Source organism: Lipotes vexillifer, unplaced genomic scaffold (genome assembly GCF_000442215.2).
Source record: "Lipotes vexillifer unplaced genomic scaffold, Lipotes_vexillifer_v1.1 scaffold591, whole genome shotgun sequence".
Taxonomy (NCBI): domain Eukaryota; kingdom Metazoa; phylum Chordata; class Mammalia; order Artiodactyla; family Lipotidae; genus Lipotes; species Lipotes vexillifer.
The window spans coordinates 449,637-469,078 of NW_006791954.1; the positions used below are offsets into that span (position 1 = coordinate 449,637).

Here is a 19,442-nt window from a genome sequence, read left to right on the forward strand (position 1 = left end):
TGAACCGCTAATTGACTCCAAAGTGACCAGTCAGAAGAAAAAAATACCCCAGAGGAGTCAGAAAAAGTGAAATGTAATTCAGAGCTGTGAAACCAGGAGACCAGGATAGAAGGCCTCTGGGGTGGGCTGTGTGGAGGGGCCTGTTGTTCTGCTGGTCCAAGAGGTCGGAGGACAGGGTCTTATAGGGCAGGAGACATCTGACCCTTCCAGACCCACGACGGGGGGCCGCTCTGTGGCTCTACTCCTGCTGTCCTGCTCTCCAGCCTCCCGGAGAGAGGTCCCAGTCTTGAACTCCAAGCTACAGAACAGGGGTGGGACCTGCCGCCAGAGTCACGGGTCAGTGTGGCCAGGCCACGCCAGGCTGCTACCTGCGGGATGATGGTCAGCTGAGAACGCAGGTCGTGGAGCCCGATGTCGGCCACGTTGAGGCCGTCTATGAGGATGTCGCCCTCCGCGGCTTCCAGGATGTGGAACAGGCAGAGGGTCATGGACGATTTGCCAGCCCCAGTGCGGCCCACGATCCCCACCTGGAGGCAGTGGGGGGGGTCGTCAGGGGGAGGCTGGGGTTTAGTGGGGCTGTTGCCAGGACTTCCCTGGGAGGCCAAGCAGACCCTTGGGCGGGGCCCCTGCCATCCCACAGACCCACGCTCCCCAGGGAAAAACCCGCCCCACACACACCTTCTCGCCACCTCGCACTTGTAGACTCAGGTCCTTCAGCACCAGCTCCAGGCCCGGCCGGTAGCGCACAGAGTAATTCCGGAACTCCACCTTACCCTGCAGTGGCCAGCCCGCTGGCGGGCGGCTGCCCTCCACCACCCAGGGGGCCTGGCCGCCAGGGGAAGACAGGATCCTCATGGGGGGGGGGGCACCTCTTCCCCAGCCCAGCCATCTCCCAACTTTGGTCTGCCTCCCTCCCCAGGCCCCTGCCATCCTCACCCACTAGGGACCCTGGCGGGGAGGCCCTGGTGCTCATGTGACCCAACCTTGTGGTTCAGTGTCTCTTTATCCCTCTGACATTATTCCCCACAGAACTTTGCTCTCCCCATTCCCCCATGCCCCACGGCCATAAGCGGCCCCTCCCACCTGCCCTCACTCCCCCTTTCACCATTCTTTATTATTGAGTGGCTACTCCGTGACAGGTAGTGGGGTCAACAATGGTAAACAAGACAAAGTCCTTGTCCCCATGAGGCTTACATCCAAGTCTAGGGGGGCATACAGTTGACAAATAAGTAAGTCTACATAATGTCAGATGGTGATGAGTGTGGATAAGTGCCTGGTGTTGCTATTCTGTACAGGGTGGTCAGGGAAGACTTCCTGGAGGAGGTGATATTTAAATAAAGACCTGAAGGAAGTGAAGGAACAAGACAAGTAGATATCTGGGGGAAGGGCATGCCAGACAGAGGGAACGGCAAGTACAAATACTTCCAGGTGTGTTCTGGATCACAATGACAAAGGTGAGAGGTAGGAGACAAGTAGTGGATGGCCCCATCACATAGGGCTTTGCTGGCCATTTTAAGGACTGTGTTTTTTTACCCTGAGTAAGATGTAGGGCCATGCACAGAGGAATAACATGATTTGGTGTGTTTTTAAAGGATCTCCCTGCTGCTATTTGGAGGAGGGAGAGGGGAGGGTGTTTTGAAATGGGGGGTCAGACTGTCAGCAGTCACAGAGCAAAGCAGCCAGTATAAGTGGACTGCTCTCTTGAGGAGGTGTCAAAAGAATGGACAGTAGGGTTGGGGGCAGAATTTTTGAGAATGTGGAGACAGGATCATGTGTGTAGAGAGGGGATATGGGAATGCTAGGCATGAAGAGGGAGAATTTGAAGACCCCAGAGAATGGGGGATGAGGGAATGATAGGGGATGCCTGGGGAAGGCAGGGGTAGATGGGGGCCCCATGGGCAGGAGAGGCCAGGTTGGGATGAACAGGTAGGGTGGGGCTCAATGGGGGCTGACAGGGCAGGAGCTCAGGTCACAGAAGCCATGAAGTGCTTTCCAAGTAGGAGAGAGGGGCTATTTGTCTGAATGTTGCTGAGCGGTTGAATTAGATGAGAACAGAAAAGTGTCCCTAGGTCGGGAAGTGGGAAAATCATTGGTGAGTGGGTTCAGTGGAGTGATAGGGCCAGAAACCAGGCTACAGGGTGATGAGGCAGTGGGGAGAGCACCAGCAGACCACATTTTAAAGCCAGTTTCACGACAAAGGAGAGCAGAGAAATGGGACATAGGATACAGGGGAAAGGGAGAGTTGGTTTGAGTGTCTAGAATGGAAGCTACAAGAGCTTATTTTCGCGTGTGGATGGGAATCATCCAACAGAGGGAGCAAGATGGATGATGTAGCAGATGGAGGGTGTGATTGAGGAAGTGAAGTCCTTGGGTGGCCATGAGAAGAAGGGGAGGGAGTGGACTTTGAAATGAGAAAGGAAGGGACACAGGCAGATTTGAAAGTCTGGAGGCAGGAAGGGTGAGGGAGTTCACGTCTTGTAAAGCCGTGTTTTCACTGAAGCGTTAGGCAAGGTTGATGACTGAGCCTATGATGACCGATGACTGAGTCATTGGGTCGATGACTGAGCACAGGGAGAAGGGCATGTAGGGGTTTAAGGAAAGAGAATGGTCAAAACAGAACTTTCTGAAAGTGGGAACACACGCTCCTTGGAGAAGCAAAACAGGAACACCCAGCCGTGGTGTGTGGTTATAAACTTGAAGTAAAATCAATGATTTTCTCCAGCAACGTTTTAGCAGCTGAGCACCGGCATGTTTCAGAGGTAGACAGATGGGCTCAACTCGGGTGAGGATGACTGAGAGAGAGAAGGGCAAGGGAGTTGAGAGCACTGGCACTGGTGGAGCATAGGATCCAGGCTGGATGAGCTCGTGGACAGAGGCACAGAGGCAGGGCACGGGACTGGGGGGGCCCAGGGAGGACAAGGTACTGTGACCAAGGAGGGCTTGGAACAACGGGAGGTGTTCTCTCCCACTACATCAGGAGCTGCTTGAGGGCAAACCTTGTCTTGCCCTACACCTCCTCACATAGACATCTGGTTGACACTCAAGAAGGGTTGAATGAATGAATGAATGAATGAATGAAGAGCCACCTGAACAGCTGGCCTGGGGGTGTAGAGATGGTGGGTCACCAAGCACCCCTCCCTGCCCCAGGCTCATCCCGTACCCACCTCAGTCTCCGTCTTGGAGTACTCTTTGACTCTCTCCACGGCCACAATATTAGACTCCAAGTCTGATATCGTTCGTATCATCCAGTTCAGAGCCAACGTCACCTAGCCAAAGGGACTGGGTCATAAGCGGGGCAATCTCTCCTCCCCCTGAAATGGCTTTGGGAGGACTTCAGACTCCTTGACTGTGCTCCTATCCTATCCCAGCTATGACCCAGGTGGGCCTGGGCAAACCCATAGATGTGCCACCTGGGGCTCAAATCACGACTGTACCTCAGGCGGTGACAATGCAGACTTAACAAAAGGCCACCCAGCCCAGTGTTTCTTAAACTTTAATATGCACAAGAAAGATTTCCCAGGGAATCTTGTGAAAATGTAGTTTCTAATTCAGTAGGTTCGTGGTGGGACGCGAGATTCTACAATGGCTAAGAAGCTCACAGATGATGTTGATGCAACTGGCCCTTGGACCACACTTTGTGGATCAAGGAGTCTTGATAGACAACGCTGAAGCCAGAGCCCCAGGTCTATAGTATCAGAATCTACAGTTTAAGATCTCCAGGTGATTCATATGCACATTAAAGTCTGAGAAGACTGACCTGTCTGGACTGTCCTTTGTTTACAAAACATTCAAGACTTGAGTCACCTGAGGCATTGCAAATGTGATCTGCTTCACAAAAATTCCATCTGCAGTTATTTAACGCTTTGACAATATAGGCTGATATCAGGGTGACCTTCCCAGGCTCCAGTTACCTGCTCCGTGTACTTTCTCTGCAGGCTTGTGAAATGAGGTGTATTCCAGCTCTCCACGTCCCTGCCCCCGGACCCCCGTCAGGGTTGACCTCTAGATCTTATGCAGGCAGGGCAAAATCTATTTGTCTCTTGGGGCCAAGCTCCAAGATAATTTCTCCAACACTCCAAGGTAGAGACCTCCTCTGGGCCTTCCTCCACTAAGGTCTGTGCACCCCACAGTAAGTACCATCCCCAGCTGGTGGCAGTGACTCTCCACACTTGACTGGGAGCTCACAGTCCCGTGGAGCAGAACCTGTGGCCGTTCCCCATTTGGGGCAGAGCGAGGTGCTCAGGAGATGCTTGTGAAACCTGTGTGGCCTCTGCCCCAGTGGTGGCCCTGTCCCAGGACCCAGACCTCTGCGCACCTGTAGGGCATAGGACACAGACAGGCCCACGAGCCCTGGGCTCAGGCTGCTTCTCCCAATCACAGCAAAGAGTGCAGTGAAGAACACAACACAGTTGCCCACGAACTCCACTCGGACCCCCAGCCACCTGTGGGGATTAGGCAAGGAGGAAATGGGGCAGATGCAAGAAGGGGGCTGTTTAGGGGGAAGGAGGGGCTTGGACCCAGAACACCAGGGTCTCTCCCGCAGAGACACTGGTGGAAACTCATGGGAGGAGCAGGGGCTGAGGGAGCTGCTGCTGACCTGTTGGAGGCGATGTAGGGGTAGCAGCTCCTCTGGCTGGTGTCCACCTTAGCATGACTGATGGCCTCGAAGTCCCGGCTGCGGCCATAGGCCCGGATGACGCTGGAGCCGGTCACCGTCTCCAAAAAGTGGGAGTAGATGGGTGAGCGGCTGACAGATTCCAGCCGCTTCAGTTGCCGTGACGTAGCCACATAGAGGCGCTGACAGAGGATGGAGAAAGAGCTTGGAGTCAGGACCGTGGGGCCCCAACTCAGTCCAGCACACTCTCTGGACCCATGTGAGCCGCCTCCCCGTCAGTTCCACTGCCCCATAAGACCTTGTTCCCTTCCTCCCGCTCTGCCCGGAAGAACCCAAGACTTGGGGGCCTGATACGGCTCCACGAACTCATCCCACCCTTCCCCTCTGGTCAGCTCTGCTCGCTCTTCCAGGCCACTTTGTCCACAAAGCCTTTCCTGATTGCCTCTCAGCTCCTGACCCCCTCACCTCTGCGGGGGCCTAGATTATCGCACTGACTCTGCTTTGCCTCCTGTCAGTGACGATGCCTGTCTCCTCTTAGGGGCCCTAGCAGTGTGTTCACACAATCAAAATTTTGCAAAATTTGCAAAAATAAGATAATTTTGTATTCTTTTTCTTAAAGAGCCTCTCCCCGCCCCACCCCCCAGTTGTTTAAACTTCAGCCCCACAAAAACACAGTTCTGCCTCCACCTTCCATCTTCTATCCTGTGGGCCCCGAGATGGCCAGGGCCATGTAGGATTTGCATCTGAGAGTCCCGCGTCCCAGCACAGAGCACAGTCTTCACACACAGGCCTGAGCTTCTGGCCACCTGTGGATTACCTTCATCGACTGATTAATTAATGGCAGGATAGGGGCTCAGCAACACAAATGCCTTTTATAGGTAGCTGTATCTGAATGTTATCAACTCATCCGCGTTAAAAACATGTATGTAAGTTTAGATATATCTAAAAAGAAGGGAAGGATAATGTGTCCCAAACTGTTGACAATATTTTATTAAAAAATAGCCAGCAGGAAGGAGTTCTAGGGCCAGTCCCAATTTACAAGGATTTCATTTTATCCTATCAACAATTCTGTGAGGTAGGTTCTATGATTCTATCCTACAGGTGAGGAAAATGAGTTTCAAAGAGGTATTTACTGAACCAAATCCAGCTGTGAAGCTGCAGGGCCTGACCTCCCTACATCCCACCACCGGTGGCCCCTGGGAGAGCCCCGGCCACACGACGGCCATGCCCCCCAAAAGCCACGCCCACCCACTCAGGGCACACCTGCACAAAGAGGTAGAGGACAGCCAAAGGCAGGATGACCACAGCGAAGAGTGGCGTGCTGGCCACGATGACCACGAGGGTGGAGATGCAGTTGTAGGAGGAATTCAGCAGCATGAGGATGGTGGGAGCCAGAACCTCATCGATGACATAGACGTCCTTGGAAAGGCGGTTGAGGATGCGGCCCGAGGGCGTCGTATCCAAGAAGGACTGTGGCGAGCGCATCTTGTTGTGCAGCAGTGCCTGGTGAAGCAGGCGCGCAGCCTGGACGCCTCCCACCGCCATCGTGATGGCTGACAGCATCACCAGGAGCCCTGGTAGAGGACGAGAGGGGCGCTCGTTCACCTGGGCCAGGTGGCAGGCATGCAGGGGCAGGTTCCGAGATGGGGGATAGCCTCGGTGAACCAGGCAGGCTCAGAGGCCCAGCATGGCTAGGATGAGCTAGGCAGGGCCAGAAGCAGGTAGACTGCTAGGGTGGGTTAGGGAGTCCCTGGGGCTGCGACAGTGGAGAGAGATTCAGAGGCAAGGGCATGGTTTGGGGGACCCAGCAGCCCAGAGATGAGGAAGGGGCCACCGTAGCCCCTTCTAGGTATCTCTGCAGGCTCACCTTGCAGAATTCCCTAGGCGGCATAGACGCCCAGCCTCTGGGAGGTGTTGTTCTGCTGGCCGTTCACCACAGCCTCATCGGTCCAGGCACTGAGCCAAACGTTGGCCCCAATGGCAGCCGCACTTTGACCCCCGTGCAGCAGACAGATGACCAGCGTGGCACAGAGCCCCACGGCCCTGGCATAATCCCAGAACACACTCAGCTTCACCTGCATGGCCACAGCGGTTGCACAGAGGACTCCGGTGAGCCCCGGGACTGCTAGGGGCCGGCCCACCCTCTCCATCCCTCCCCGCCCAAGCTACTCACAGTGCCCATCGCCACCTTCTCCTCCTGGGTCAGCACATGGCTCGCCTGTGCCTCTGTCGCCTGCACTACCTTTTCTGCCGCACCCAGGCGCCTCCTGGGCACAGGCCGACCCTGGCCCTCTCCTTCCAGGGACATGGCACTCAGCTGTCTGCAGAGGCAACTGGTCAGGCCCAGGGAGGAGGCCTCCAGCACAGCCACAGACAGAGCCCCAGAAGGAGGTTCAGGCTGCAGCCGGAGGCCCGGGGTGTGTCAGGGAGGACGCCCACCTGCACCCCCCGTCAGGGCTTGGGAGCCCTGGTACCGTCTCCCGGGGGCTGAGAGCTCCCAGGTGCTCACCTCATTAACTGCTTCTGGACCTCGTATGTCACTGGCTCATTATCCATCAGGTCTGTGTGATTGCTGAGCGTGTCCTCAGTCAGCAGCACCTCCTCATCCTCTTTGTCCTCCAAGGCTGCAGCGGGGAGGCAGAAAGAAGAGCTTGGCCAGCTCACCCCGCAGGCCCCTGGTATGTCCCGCCCCACTCCAATGAAGAGGCCTGAATGGACAAGCCAGAGGCGAGGTGAGAGGTGAGAGGGCAGCAAGAACAACAATAAAAATAAATGACGAATTTCGTGTTGGAAAGAAAAAGGGTGGCAAGAAAGACTTAGGTTAGACAGGAAGAAAAGAGTCCCATCAGGGACTACGTAGAAGGGGATTCAAACATCAGGGTCAGGAGCTTGGGCTCCAGAGTCAGACTGGCTGAGTTAAAATCCCACTTCCTCACCACATGAGGTTAGGCAGGCATGAAAATGGGGCTAATAATAGCACCTACTTCATTGTGTCATTGTGAGGATTAAAGGAAAGAATGTGTGTCAAGAGCTTGCAAGGGGCATAGCCCTTGGTAAATGCTCGAGACATGTTAGCTGCATATACGGAAGTAGGCGAGAAAGCTCAGGAGAAGGTCTGCGAGCCAGCCAGGAGCCTGGGGCTGGGGAGCCAGGACTGGACAACAAAGGGGTCTCAATATGCTCCACGAGGACAGGGATTTTTCTGTTTGTTCATTGCTGTCTCAGCGCCTGGAATAGTGCCCGGACATGGTAATTGCTCAATAAATATTTGTTGATAAATAAATGACTTTTCCAAGCATTTGCATATTTACTAAACAATTCATCTGTGAAACAGTTTTGCCGTACAAGCTGGGCCTGGGCCCTTAGGCCCTTTTGACACATGAAGGAAGATGAGGAGGAAGGGCTTGAATCCATCCACTTCAGTTTCCCTGCTGGTGACGTCTGACATCACGCAGATGGTCCAAGTTCCCCAGAACCTCCCTTGTGAAACACTGGGCCTGTCCACAGACACTCAGAGGCTCCAGGACAGGGGAGATGCTGGGAGGGCAGGGGAATACGGAGGGCCAAGAATGGCAGATACCGGTCCTGCTGTCGGCCTCCTGGTGCTTCTTGCCCTCATCAGGTGCATAGTTGCGGAGAAAGTTGGCAAAGGAGCTGTTGCGCTGCAGCAGGGCTGCGTAAGTGCCAATCTCAGACACCTGCCCGTCAGCTAGCACTATGACAAAGTCCATCTGGGGCAGGAAGCTGATGCCGTGCGTCACTAGCACCCGTGTCTGGGGAGAAGGCAGCAGGCTATCACTCCCACTGCCCTCAGCACACACCCCTGGCACAGCGCGGGGTCACGGAGCGAGTGTGAGGTGCCTGTGTGCTGACAGCATGAGCAGGCACATCAGGGACTCACCCCGTGCTCACCGCAGCTGGCTCAGTGCCTGAGGGGCGCCGTCCCCCACCCCCGCCCCAGGTTTCCCCCACTGCCCAGCCCACACTCCTGTTCCTCAGGCCCTCCATACCTCCAGGTCTCACCCGAACCCCTTGGCCTCCCACCAGTCTTCTCCTGTGGCCCTAGACCTAACTTTAGCCCCCTTAGCCTCTGGGAGGACTCACCTTTCCTGCCAGCACACCTTCTGGCCCAATGACTTGGTCAAAGATATGTTTGGCCACGTGGGAGTCCACGGCTGACAATGGGTCATCCAGCAAAAAAATGTCAGCATCACCGTAAACAGCTCGGGCCAGACTGACCCGCTGACGCTGGCCCCCAGACAGGTTAATGCCCTGGATGGGTTGGAGGAGGGAGGTGTGAGGTGGGTAGAAGGGAGTCAGGCCACCACAAGGGGGACAAGGGCTCTGTCTATTGTCGTTCAAAAAGGCAGACCTCTAAATTCACATTTCACATGCCTGGTCCTGTACCTGGGAAGCTCTAAGGCCATGGAGGAAGGGGTGGTGGCTCTCAGAATCCTCCCAGGGTGGATGAGGACATCGTGCTCCCTGCCCAGCTGGTTTCCCTGCCTTCCACCTTCATACTCTGGGAGGCTGGAAATCCCCAGGAGGTCCTTAATAGAACTTTCAGTCTCCCATCAACCATACGGTTCGCAGATGGCTTTCATAACAATTATCCCATTTGGTCCTCTTGTCAGTCTTTCCAGGGAGGTATCATTAGCCCCACTTTCTCGATGAAGAAACTAGAGCTCAAGATGTTAATGACTTTGTCCAAGGTCTCAAACTATTAAGGGCAAAAGCGAGGATGGAAACCCAGCATCCACCCCAGAATTCATCAACCCTGAGATCATTCACGTACCAGAGGGGAGGTAAGTTCACTCTTTAAACCCATTATGCAGAAACTGAGGCACACAGCAGCAGGGCTGGGCCTAGAGGGCAGACCCCAGAGGTATAGCCTGCTTTCCTACCACCAGCTTTCCTCATTCCCTCTGGAACAGGCCCAGCTCTTTGGGGGTACCCTGAGAAACTGACCCCTGGGGAGAACAAATGTGGGTTGGGAGCTGGAGCTGCTGAGAAGCAAGGGGTGGACATGGAAGCTGTAGTGACTGAGACGCGTGAACGTGCCCGCATTCAATCAACCAGTCTTTCTCCAGTGCTGCTATGTTCTGGGCACTAAATCAGGCTTGTGTGTGCGAGGTCAGTGTGGGTCCAGGAGAGATGGGAAGGAGGAGTTGTATCGTAGATCAGGAGGTCTACTCTGGGTTCCTATAATCTCAGACTCCTACTTAAAAATTTCCCATACCCACTGCCAGGCTCAGGCCCTCATTTCCCCAGGGCACCACGAGAGCCCCCTCACTGGTTCCTGTGCCTTTGGGCCCCTCCACACTGCAGCCAGGGCAGCTTTTCAAAATGCAATTCTTGTCCCTGCTTAAAACTCTTCACTGACAAGTTGAACGTCAAGGTAAAAAATGATGGTAATGGATTATATAACACATTGAATCAAATAAGAATCCATGAGCCCACGTTGATATAAAAAAATTAATGAATAAGTAATAAGCCAACTAATAACTATAGAAGGAATGGAGTTATAAAATCAACATTTGGCCAACATCACAGTAAACACTGACTCAGGCAAAAATCATCAATGAAAGCTATAAAATGAAATCATCAGTAGACGATACTATCTCAATCAAGAGATCAAAGTTAACATTGTCAGTAACGCGTGAACTGACATCGTGTGCCTCCTGATATGATGCACCAAGAAGGACACAACGTTACTTCTTTGGCTTTTCCCCCCAAAAATATATTCCCAATCTAATCGTGTTCAAATTGAGAAACATTCTGCAAAATAACTGGCCTGTGCTCTTCAAAAGTGTTGATGTTCTAAAAGACAAAGACTGAGGAATTATCCAGATCGGTTGAGAATAAAGAGATATGACAACTAAATGAAACTCATGATCCTGGATTGAACCCTAGACCAGGAAAGAAAATAGCTAAAAAAGACATTACTGGGACAAATGATGACATTTCAAATGTCAGACAGTCAATTAGATAATAATACTGTATTAATGATAAATTTCTTGATTTTGATAACTCAACTATAGTTATGTAAGAGGATGTCTCTGCTTTGAGACACTGAAATCTTTAGTATATAAAAAAATAGGTGAAACTGTAAAACTCAGAGGAAAACGCAAGGGAAAAGTTTCATGACATTGGACTTGGCGATGATTTTTTTGGATAAGACACTAAAAGCACAAGCAACAAAAGTAAAAATAGAAAAATTGGATCACATTAAAATTGAAAACTTCTGTGCATCAAAGGACACAGTCAGCAGAGTGAAAAGGCAACCTTCAGAATAGGAGAAAATATCTGCAACTCATATATCTGATAGGGGGTTAATATCTAGTATGTATAAAGAACTCCTACAACTCAACAACAAAAAACCAAACAACTTGAATAAAATGTGGGCAAAGGACTTGAATAGACACTTCTCCAGAGAAGATATACAAACTACCCATAGACACGTGAAAAGATGCTCAACATTACTAATCACTGGGAAATGCAAATCAAAACCTCAATGAGATACCACCTCACATCCATTAGGATGACTACTACCAAAAAATAAAAACAAAAAACCAAACAGCCACCCCAGAAAACAACAAGTGTTGTCCAGAGTGTGTAGAATTTGGAGACCTTGTGTACTGTTGGTGGGAATGTTAAACGGAAAACAGTGTGGCAGTTCCTCAAAAAAAAAAAAAAAAAAAAAAAAAAAAAAAAAAAAAAAAAAAAAAAAAAAAAAAAAAAAAAAAAAAAAAAAAAAAAAAAAAAAAAAAAAAAAAAAAAAAAAAATAGAATTATGATTTAGCAATTCCACTTCTGGGTATGTACTAAAAAGAGTTGAAAGTAGGGTCTTGAAAAGATCTTTGCACACCCATGTCCATAGCAGCTTTAGTCACGATAGCTGAAAGGTGGAAGCAACCCAAGTATCCATTGATGGATGAATGGATAAGTAAAAGTTGCTGTTTAATGGGTATAGAGTTTTAGTTTTGCAAGATAAAGAGAGTCCTGGAGATTGGCTCTACAACAATGTGAGTGTATTTAATGCTACTGACCTATATACTTAAAAGGATTTCTAAGGTAAAGATTTACGTTACGTATATTTTGCGACTGTTAAAAATTAATAAATTAATTGAAAGATAAAAACTTTCACTGATGTCCCATGGTTTTTAGGGTAAAGGCCAAAACCTTAATCAAAGTCTTCAAGGCTCTACCTTACCCTGTTTCTGCCACACCCCTTCTAACCTCCAGTCACACCAAACTGCACAGAAATGCCAGTCCACCCACCATCCCTCGGCTCACACCTTCAAAGGCTTTCCATCACTTGGTAAAAGCCACAGTTCTTACAGTGGTCTCCAAGGCCCAATGTGACCTGGCTGCCTGGACGCCTCACTGACCTCATCTCCTCCTCATCCCTGCTCATTCCACTCCATCCACATTGTTCTTCTTGCTGGTCCTTAAATGCCCCAATCACACTCCTGCCTCAGGGCCTTTGCACTTACTGCTCTCTCTGCCTCAGATGTCCCAGACAGGGCTTCATGTTCGAAGATACGGATCACTCCCTCACTTTGTTCAGGTCTCCAATTCTCAGTGAGGTTTTCCCAAAGCACACTAACAATACAACCCTGCACATATTCCTATATCCCTTCCCTGTTTCATTCTTTCCCCTTAGCATTTATCTAATATTATATATTTTACTGATTTATCTTGCTATCATCTCTTTCCCCCAGTAGAATGTAAGCTATATGAAGGCAGAGATTTTAGTCTGGTATATTTACTACTGTATAATATTGCCTGGCATATAGTAGGTAGGTAATAAAATCTGATGAATGATGAGAGGTTCTTCCTCAGCTATTAAGATTCAGCTCAAAAGTGATGCTTTTCCTTATACAGACTACCCCCGTTACTGCCTTCTAGTACCCTGCACAGGCCTTCAGCGTGGCTCCCAGGACATTCTACAGCGCCTACCTGTTTATAAGTCAGTTTCCCCCAGTAATAGCTCCGTTTCACCAGTGCCTAGCACAGAGCTAGGCATGATACTACGTGAATGTGTGAATGAATGAATGCATATCTGGACCTGGGCTGGATTGAGGTGGGCAGCTATATGTGCTAACTCCCCAGAGGACGAAAGAAGAGCCTGTACCTTCTCTCCGATCTCTGTCTTGCTCCCACAAGGCAGCACCTCCAGGTCAGCTAGCAGGGCACAGGCCTCCAGAGCCTGTTGGTACCGCTTGGGGTCCAGGGCTTGGCCAAACAGCACGTTTTCCTGAAGAGTGCAGTTCTGGATCCACGCCTGCTGGGGCACGTAGGCCACGGAGCCCTGGCCAAAGGAGACGGTTACCTCGGGGTTTGCCCAAGGCCTGGCCAAGCTTCCCTTCCCAGGAGTCCCTGCCCCTCTCACCTTCATATACACCTTGCCTTCCAGCTTCTCCATCTCTCCCAGCAGGGCAGACAACAGGGAGGACTTCCCACAACGCACAGGCCCCACCACAGCCACTAGTGCCCCTTTTGGCACCTGGATATCTAGGCTGGGGGCAAGAAGACAAGTAACCCAGTCAGAGGAGGAATCAGGGGTTTTTTTGGGTTTTTTTGCCGTACACGGGCCTCTCACTGTTGTGGCCTCTCCCTTTGCGGAGCACAGGCTCCGGACGCGCAGGCTCAGCGGCCATGGCTCACGGGCCCAGCCGCTCCGCGGCACGTGGGATCTTCCCGGACCGGGGCACGAACCCTCGTCCCCTGTATCGGCAGGCGGACTCCCAACCACTGCGCCACCAGGGAAGCCCTGAAATCGGGGTTTTGGTCCCCCACCTTCCACCTGGAGACCCAAGCCCTCCTCCCTTTCAGACACCACCCTGGCAAGCTGAGGCTCTTCCTGCTTCTCAGGCCAAAGACTGAAGCGTGAGATTGGGGTTGGGTTCCACTATTGATCTGACCTTTGGCTCACTTTAGGCAGCTGGGAAGGGAAGGGGAAGCTGGTACCTGTGCAGGGTGGGTGGTAGGCTCTGGGACCAGGTGAAGGTGCCGTTGTGTATGGTGACAGTATAGCCTGGGAGGACAGAGGTGTACAGCGTCAGGGGGCCCAAGGCAAGGGGAGGAGGATCGCTGGGTGGGGAGAGGTGTGGGAAGCCCTAGGGGGAGGGCAGGGAATCTTGTGCTGGGAGGGAGGGAGGGGAGACAGGAAGTCCTGGGGAGGAGCAGGGGGAGCCCTAGGGAAGGAAGGTGGTCGGGGAGGCCTGGAGAGGGAGAGGAGAGGAAAGAGCCAGCAGAGGAAGAGGGCGGGCACCGAGTGACGGCAGATACGAGAAGAGGATGAAGAAAAGGGGGCCACAGGAGAAAAGTTGAAAGCTTGGAACAGAGAATTTTCTGGAGCAGTGCCTGGGGCAAGGGCAGCCCAGGTAGAGGCTGTCTGGATGGTCTTTCTTTCCACACACTGGGAGTCAAGTTCATCTTGGCTCAGGAAATGCTGGATCCGTTTCAGAGACACACTGGTCTGCATGCAGAAGGGTGCGGGTCAGCCCTGGAAGCTGTGCTCTTCCTGTACCATCTCCTCTTACCCTTGCTGGCCCCCAACTTCCTGGGTGAGGCTGGGCCCCCTGAGGGCCCAGGGGCTGGTGCTAGGGCCCCTCCCATGACTGAGTCTTGGCTGGCTCCCACGGCCAGAGACAGGGTCCAGGTTGGTAACAGGAGGCTGTCTCCAGAACTTGGGTTTCCAAGGACCTTACCTGACTTCCTCTGACTCCAAATGGCCCCTGACTCTAATGACTCATTCAACTTGGAACAATTCTTCATAATGCCAAATGGCCCTCCCCCGATTCCAATAACTCTCCCTGATTATCCCCTGACCCTAAGTGACCCCATCAACCTGCCCACACTCCAGCAGGACCCCCGGCCCTATCCAGCATTACCTGGGCCAGGTTGCTGATTAACTGGGGCAGCATGTTGAGGGGAATTTTTAAGATGTTGAACAGGGACACGGACACAAAGGCCTTCTCAGCATCTAGCACATTGTTCTTGTCCGCGGACACGTACATCCCGAGGGTGGTCAGGGTCACCTGGGCAGTGGTGGGGATGGGTGTCAGGGTGGCGTCTGCAGGGTCCAGAGGCCCAGGCTGGCCAGGCAGGAGGCGGGACGCCAGCCCAGGCAGGGGCGCCTCACCAGGAAGGGGGTGCAGATCCAGATGAAAGTGGACGTGGCATGGAGGTAGGCAGCCTGGCGCATCAGCCGGAGCTCATCCTGCCGGATGTCCTCCACCTGCTTCAAGAAGCTGGGCTCCCAGGCATACAGCTTCAGCACCTTGATGCCACCCAGTATCTCGCTCATCAGCTTGATGCGTGAGTCCTTGAATTTCATTTGCTCTACCCGTGGAGAGTGTGGAAAGGGCACACCCCGAGCCCCTCCCCAGACCCCTACCCACAGGGGCTCACACCTTCCCTGCACTCACACACGTGGCAGCCGGACTGCTCACCGTTCCTCCCTGCCTGTCTGTGCTGCACCCCAGCCTGGAATGCCCAGCCCGACCTACCCTCTTCTCTGCTGGACAAAATCCAGCTCCAGTCTCAGTGCCCCATCACTGACCCTCGCAGGCAGCATCCTCTGCCCCTTCTCTGGGTTTCTGAGGCACATTCTCATAGGGGACCCCGTGCATGTATGTTTCCTCAACTCGATGTGAGCCTGAGGGAATAGATCCCTTATTCTCCTGTGTTCCCCAGTCCCTATAACCCAGGGTACAGCATGCCAAATCAATCTATTCATTCACCCCAATTTATTGAGTGCCTATTATGTGCCAGGCCATGTGCTAGATGTAGGGCAGATAATGATGAACAACTCAAGGTCCTGGCCATCATGAAGCTGACAGTCTGATGGGCGAGGTAGACAGGAAGCAAACAACCCCCTGAATAAATGCTGAATAAATTATTACGCATACTCCGATGGGAGTTACAGGATTCTGGGAGAGAATAATGGGGTAGGGACTTTGAAATCAGAGTTTATGCTGGGAGGTGAAGGAAGGGAGGGAACTGGGCAAGGAAGGAAGGGTGAAGCGCATTCCAGGGAACAGTATGTATGGTAGCCCAGAGGCATTCAGAGCTTGTTGATTTGGAGAAAAGAAGGGCCATACTGGATGAAACTTGGCCATATCCCAGGGGGCGAGGGATTGAAAGGTGAGCAGGGGCCTGGTGGGTGGTGGTAGGGAATTTGTCATTTATCCTATGTACAGTGGGAAGCTAGGGAAGACATCAGTAAATGTTTGCAAATAAAGGACTGAATGACTGGCTGTTTACACTCGTTACAGTGTGGTGGAGAAACTCTCACTGGACCAGAAGATGCAAGTTTGAATCCCAGCTCTGCCTGATTCTGGATTGCTATAATCTCTCTGGGCCTTGGTTCCTCGGCTGCAAAATGAGAATGTTTCTAAACCCCTCTCAGGGTTGGGGGCTAGAATAAGCTAAGGTTTGTGAAAGTGGCTTGGAGCCATCCGTACTCCGTGAGCAAGGTAGTTGGTAAAGCCCAGGTTAGTGACTGCCCTCCGCCAGGTACCTGGCCAGGGCTCCAGGCAGGAGCAGAGCGGTTGCTAGCACCCACCTGGAACGCACGCATTTTCACAGCCACGGCTCCGTTGAGCGGAATCAGCAAGACCATGAGAGCGACTCCAGCCAGGACAGAGGGACCCAGGTTCTGAGGAGGCACAATAGATAGACCAGACAGACAGACAGAGTATACAGACAGAACCCAACAGACAGAGGCCTATTGACCTGAAATGCAGGGAAGGGCAAGAAGCAAAAGATGGTGGTCAGCCAAACAGATGGACAGCAAAAAGCAGACACACAGATAAAGCCAAAACGATGAAAACATTTGCAAAAACAGCCAGCCATCAGATAATGACAAGAGATAGGGACAAACAGGCAGACATAGAAGGGTGTCCAGACACATAGGAAGGCAAATACAGACAGGCAATGACAGTCAGAGTCACACCCACCTTGCCTCCAAGGCCCTCTTCCCTCCCCTGGGTTCTGTGAGAAGGATTATCACACAGGCTAGGAAGACTTGATTGCAGACACCAGCATCCTCACAGTCCTGTCCCCCACCCCTCTGCTGACCCAGAATAACCCTCTCTTGTCCCATCTGAAGGAAGGAGAAGGTCAGAGGAAGGGGGCAGAGATCAGGGTTCAAGAGTCACCTGCCAGGACTTCCCTGGTGGCGCAGTGGTTAAGAATCCGCCTGCCAATGCAGGGGACACGGGTTCAAGCCCTGGTCCGGGAAGATTCCCACATGCCGCGGAGCAACTAAGCTCATGAGCCACAACTACTAAGCCTGCACCCTAGAGCCTGAAAGCCACAACTACCGAGTCCGTGAGCCACAACTACTGAAGCCCACGCTCCACAACAAGAGAAGCCACCGCAATGAGAAGCCCGCGCACCGCAAGGAAGAGTAGCTCCCGCTCGCCGCAACTAGAGAAAGCCCGCATGTGGCAACGAGGACCAAACAGAGCCAAATAAATTAATTAATTAAAAAAAAAAAAAAGAAAGAGGAGTCACCTGCCAGAGGAAGTACGCTGCCAGGATCATCTGCAGGGGTGCTGACCACAGCAGGTTGATGAAGGGGACAACATCCATGAAGCGCTGGGCGTCCACTGACATGAGGTTAACAATTTCTCCCACAGTGGACTCACGTTTGACTGAATTGGTGATGACCAGAGCCTGCAGGTGGACAGGAGGGTGATGGACTGGGCCCGCGAGTCTCTCCAAAGCTCCCCAGGGCTGGCCTCCCCAGCCCCCCATGCCCTGCTCCAGCTGACCTTCCTATAGATGACACCTATGATGCCCGTGCGAAACCTCAACCCCATCACAAAGATGCAGTGGTAATACTGGTGTAAGATCAGAGTCTGCATCACGGAGCACACGAACATCAGCCCGGCCACCAGAAAGCCCCACCAGGTGGGAGCCGTGGGGTTTGAAATAAATCTGATCAGGACGCTGGAAGGTGAGGAGAGAGGCATGAGGGTGGGCAGGGCTCCCCCCGTCTACTCCCTCTACTGCTGCCCTCCCCTTTCCCCTCAGCCTCCACTCTGCCCCTGCTTCTGAAACCTCTCAGGGGGAGGCTGCTGGCCCTCCACACCCCCACCCAGACCAGGGGGACTTGGCGCAGAGCTGCCTCAAGCCCTCCATCCTTACTCCTTTCTGCCTCCACCTCCTTTCCTACCACCTCCTTTCCTCCTTACCACGGGCCCCCGCCACCCACCCCTTTATCACCCTCTGGCCACCTGCCTCACCGGCCTGCCTTTCTTGCCTCCTTGGACCATGCGGCAGGAAGCAGTGCAACATGTCCGTTGATTACACTTTCCTGCACCTTCTTCTGGGCTGCCGAGGGCTCTGAAGTCCACTGCATGACCACACAGACTCTCGCCCCTCAAATCCATCCATCTCAATATCAGCGGCCTCCAACGCTGCCCAGTGACCTTCTCCGGGGCCCTAACCTCCTTCATCTCCCGCAGTCCTTTTCACCTCTTATCCTCTCACCTGTCCTCACTCCCCACCTCTCTCAGCAGCTGCCCATTTAAATCTTCCCACTGAGAACTCCCTGCCAACTACAAACTTCCCTGCAAACACTTGCCCTCTTCCTTTTGTCCTGCCTCAGGACAGGAGGCGTCCTTTCAACTTTCCACGCCGGGTCCTGCCCCCCAAGCCCTGGATCCCACCTGCCTCCTCAGGAACATGTTTCGTCGTTGGCCCCTTTTTCTCCTGGTCTTCAGTATCCTCCTCTCCACTGGCAGCTCTGTGCCTTGGCCGACTGACATGACCAAGTCTCTTCCATGTTAGGACAAACCTCCCCTTGACCCCATGGAGCGACCTCCACAGTCATGGCCAGGTTTCTTCTGCTGTGGGTTGGGTGTAACTCCCCAAAAGACATTTCAAGTCATAACCCCTGGTACCTGTGCATGTGACCTTATTTGGAAACAGGGTCTTTGCAGACGTAATCAAGTTAAGATAAGGTCATATTAGAGTAGGGTGGCCCATAATCCAGTGACTGGCGTCTTTATAAGAGAAAAGAGAGGGAGATTTGCACACAGAGACACAGATGCAGACAGACAGACAGACACACACACACACACACACACACACACACACACACAGGAGGATGCCATGCAAAGATGGAGGCCGAGATCGGAGTGATGAGTCTCTAAGCCTAGGAATGCCAAGGACTGCCAGCACCACCAGAACCTGGGAGGCGTGGAACAGATTCTCACTCAGAGCCTCTGGAAGGAACCTACCCACCGACACTTTGATTTCAGACCTCTGGCTTCCAGAACTGTGAAAGAATACATTTCTGTTTTCAGCCACCCAGTTTGTGGTACTCTGTTACCCTAGAAAACTAAGAACCTTTATAGGAAGTTTCTAGACCTCCACTGGCCCCGTCTCCACTGCAGAAACCCTATTCTCAGGCCCTTCCTCTGCGTTGCAGCCTCTGCTCTTGGCAAAGTCACACACAAACTCCACGTTGCCTTCCTCAGGCTCTATTTTACTGGTCAACTTGCTTCACTGGAGACCACGCCTTCCCCCATAAGGGTTCTCTGTGTCCTGCTCCACAATCTGGGTTCTTTACCCCACTTCGTCCCCCCACACTAGCCTTCTGCTCACCCATACCTGTCAGAATGCCCTAGGGCTCTGTCTGGGGCCTCTGCACGGGCTCTCTGGGAGAGGTTAGCCACAGATATGGGACCCTGGGCTTCCACCCGATGCCTCTGCAAATGTGATCTCCAGGTAGCTGGGAATCTCCAGCAACTCAGGCCCAAAATGGCCAAGATGCCCCTCACCCCCTTGCCCAGGGCCCGGGTCT

General features: G+C 52.8%; 1 protein-coding gene across 1 annotated transcript in view; it reads right to left on the reverse strand.

Moving 5' to 3' along the window:
* The window catches only part of ABCC3 (ATP binding cassette subfamily C member 3), a 43,440-nt gene that overhangs the window by 5,604 nt on the left and 18,394 nt on the right, over positions 1-19,442 (reverse strand). Inside the window, 20 exon segments of the mRNA XM_007465224.1 lie at positions 369-527; positions 679-825; positions 3,165-3,266; positions 4,316-4,442; positions 4,598-4,797; positions 5,879-6,189; positions 6,483-6,690; positions 6,789-6,936; positions 7,125-7,239; positions 8,196-8,388; positions 8,720-8,887; positions 12,753-12,929; positions 13,011-13,137; positions 13,589-13,664; positions 14,021-14,099; positions 14,515-14,661; positions 14,766-14,965; positions 16,187-16,283; positions 17,144-17,305; positions 17,404-17,581. Of these exon segments, the coding sequence (XP_007465286.1) occupies positions 369-527; positions 679-825; positions 3,165-3,266; positions 4,316-4,442; positions 4,598-4,797; positions 5,879-6,189; positions 6,483-6,690; positions 6,789-6,936; positions 7,125-7,239; positions 8,196-8,388; positions 8,720-8,887; positions 12,753-12,929; positions 13,011-13,137; positions 13,589-13,664; positions 14,021-14,099; positions 14,515-14,661; positions 14,766-14,965; positions 16,187-16,283; positions 17,144-17,305; positions 17,404-17,581 (3,121 nt within the window).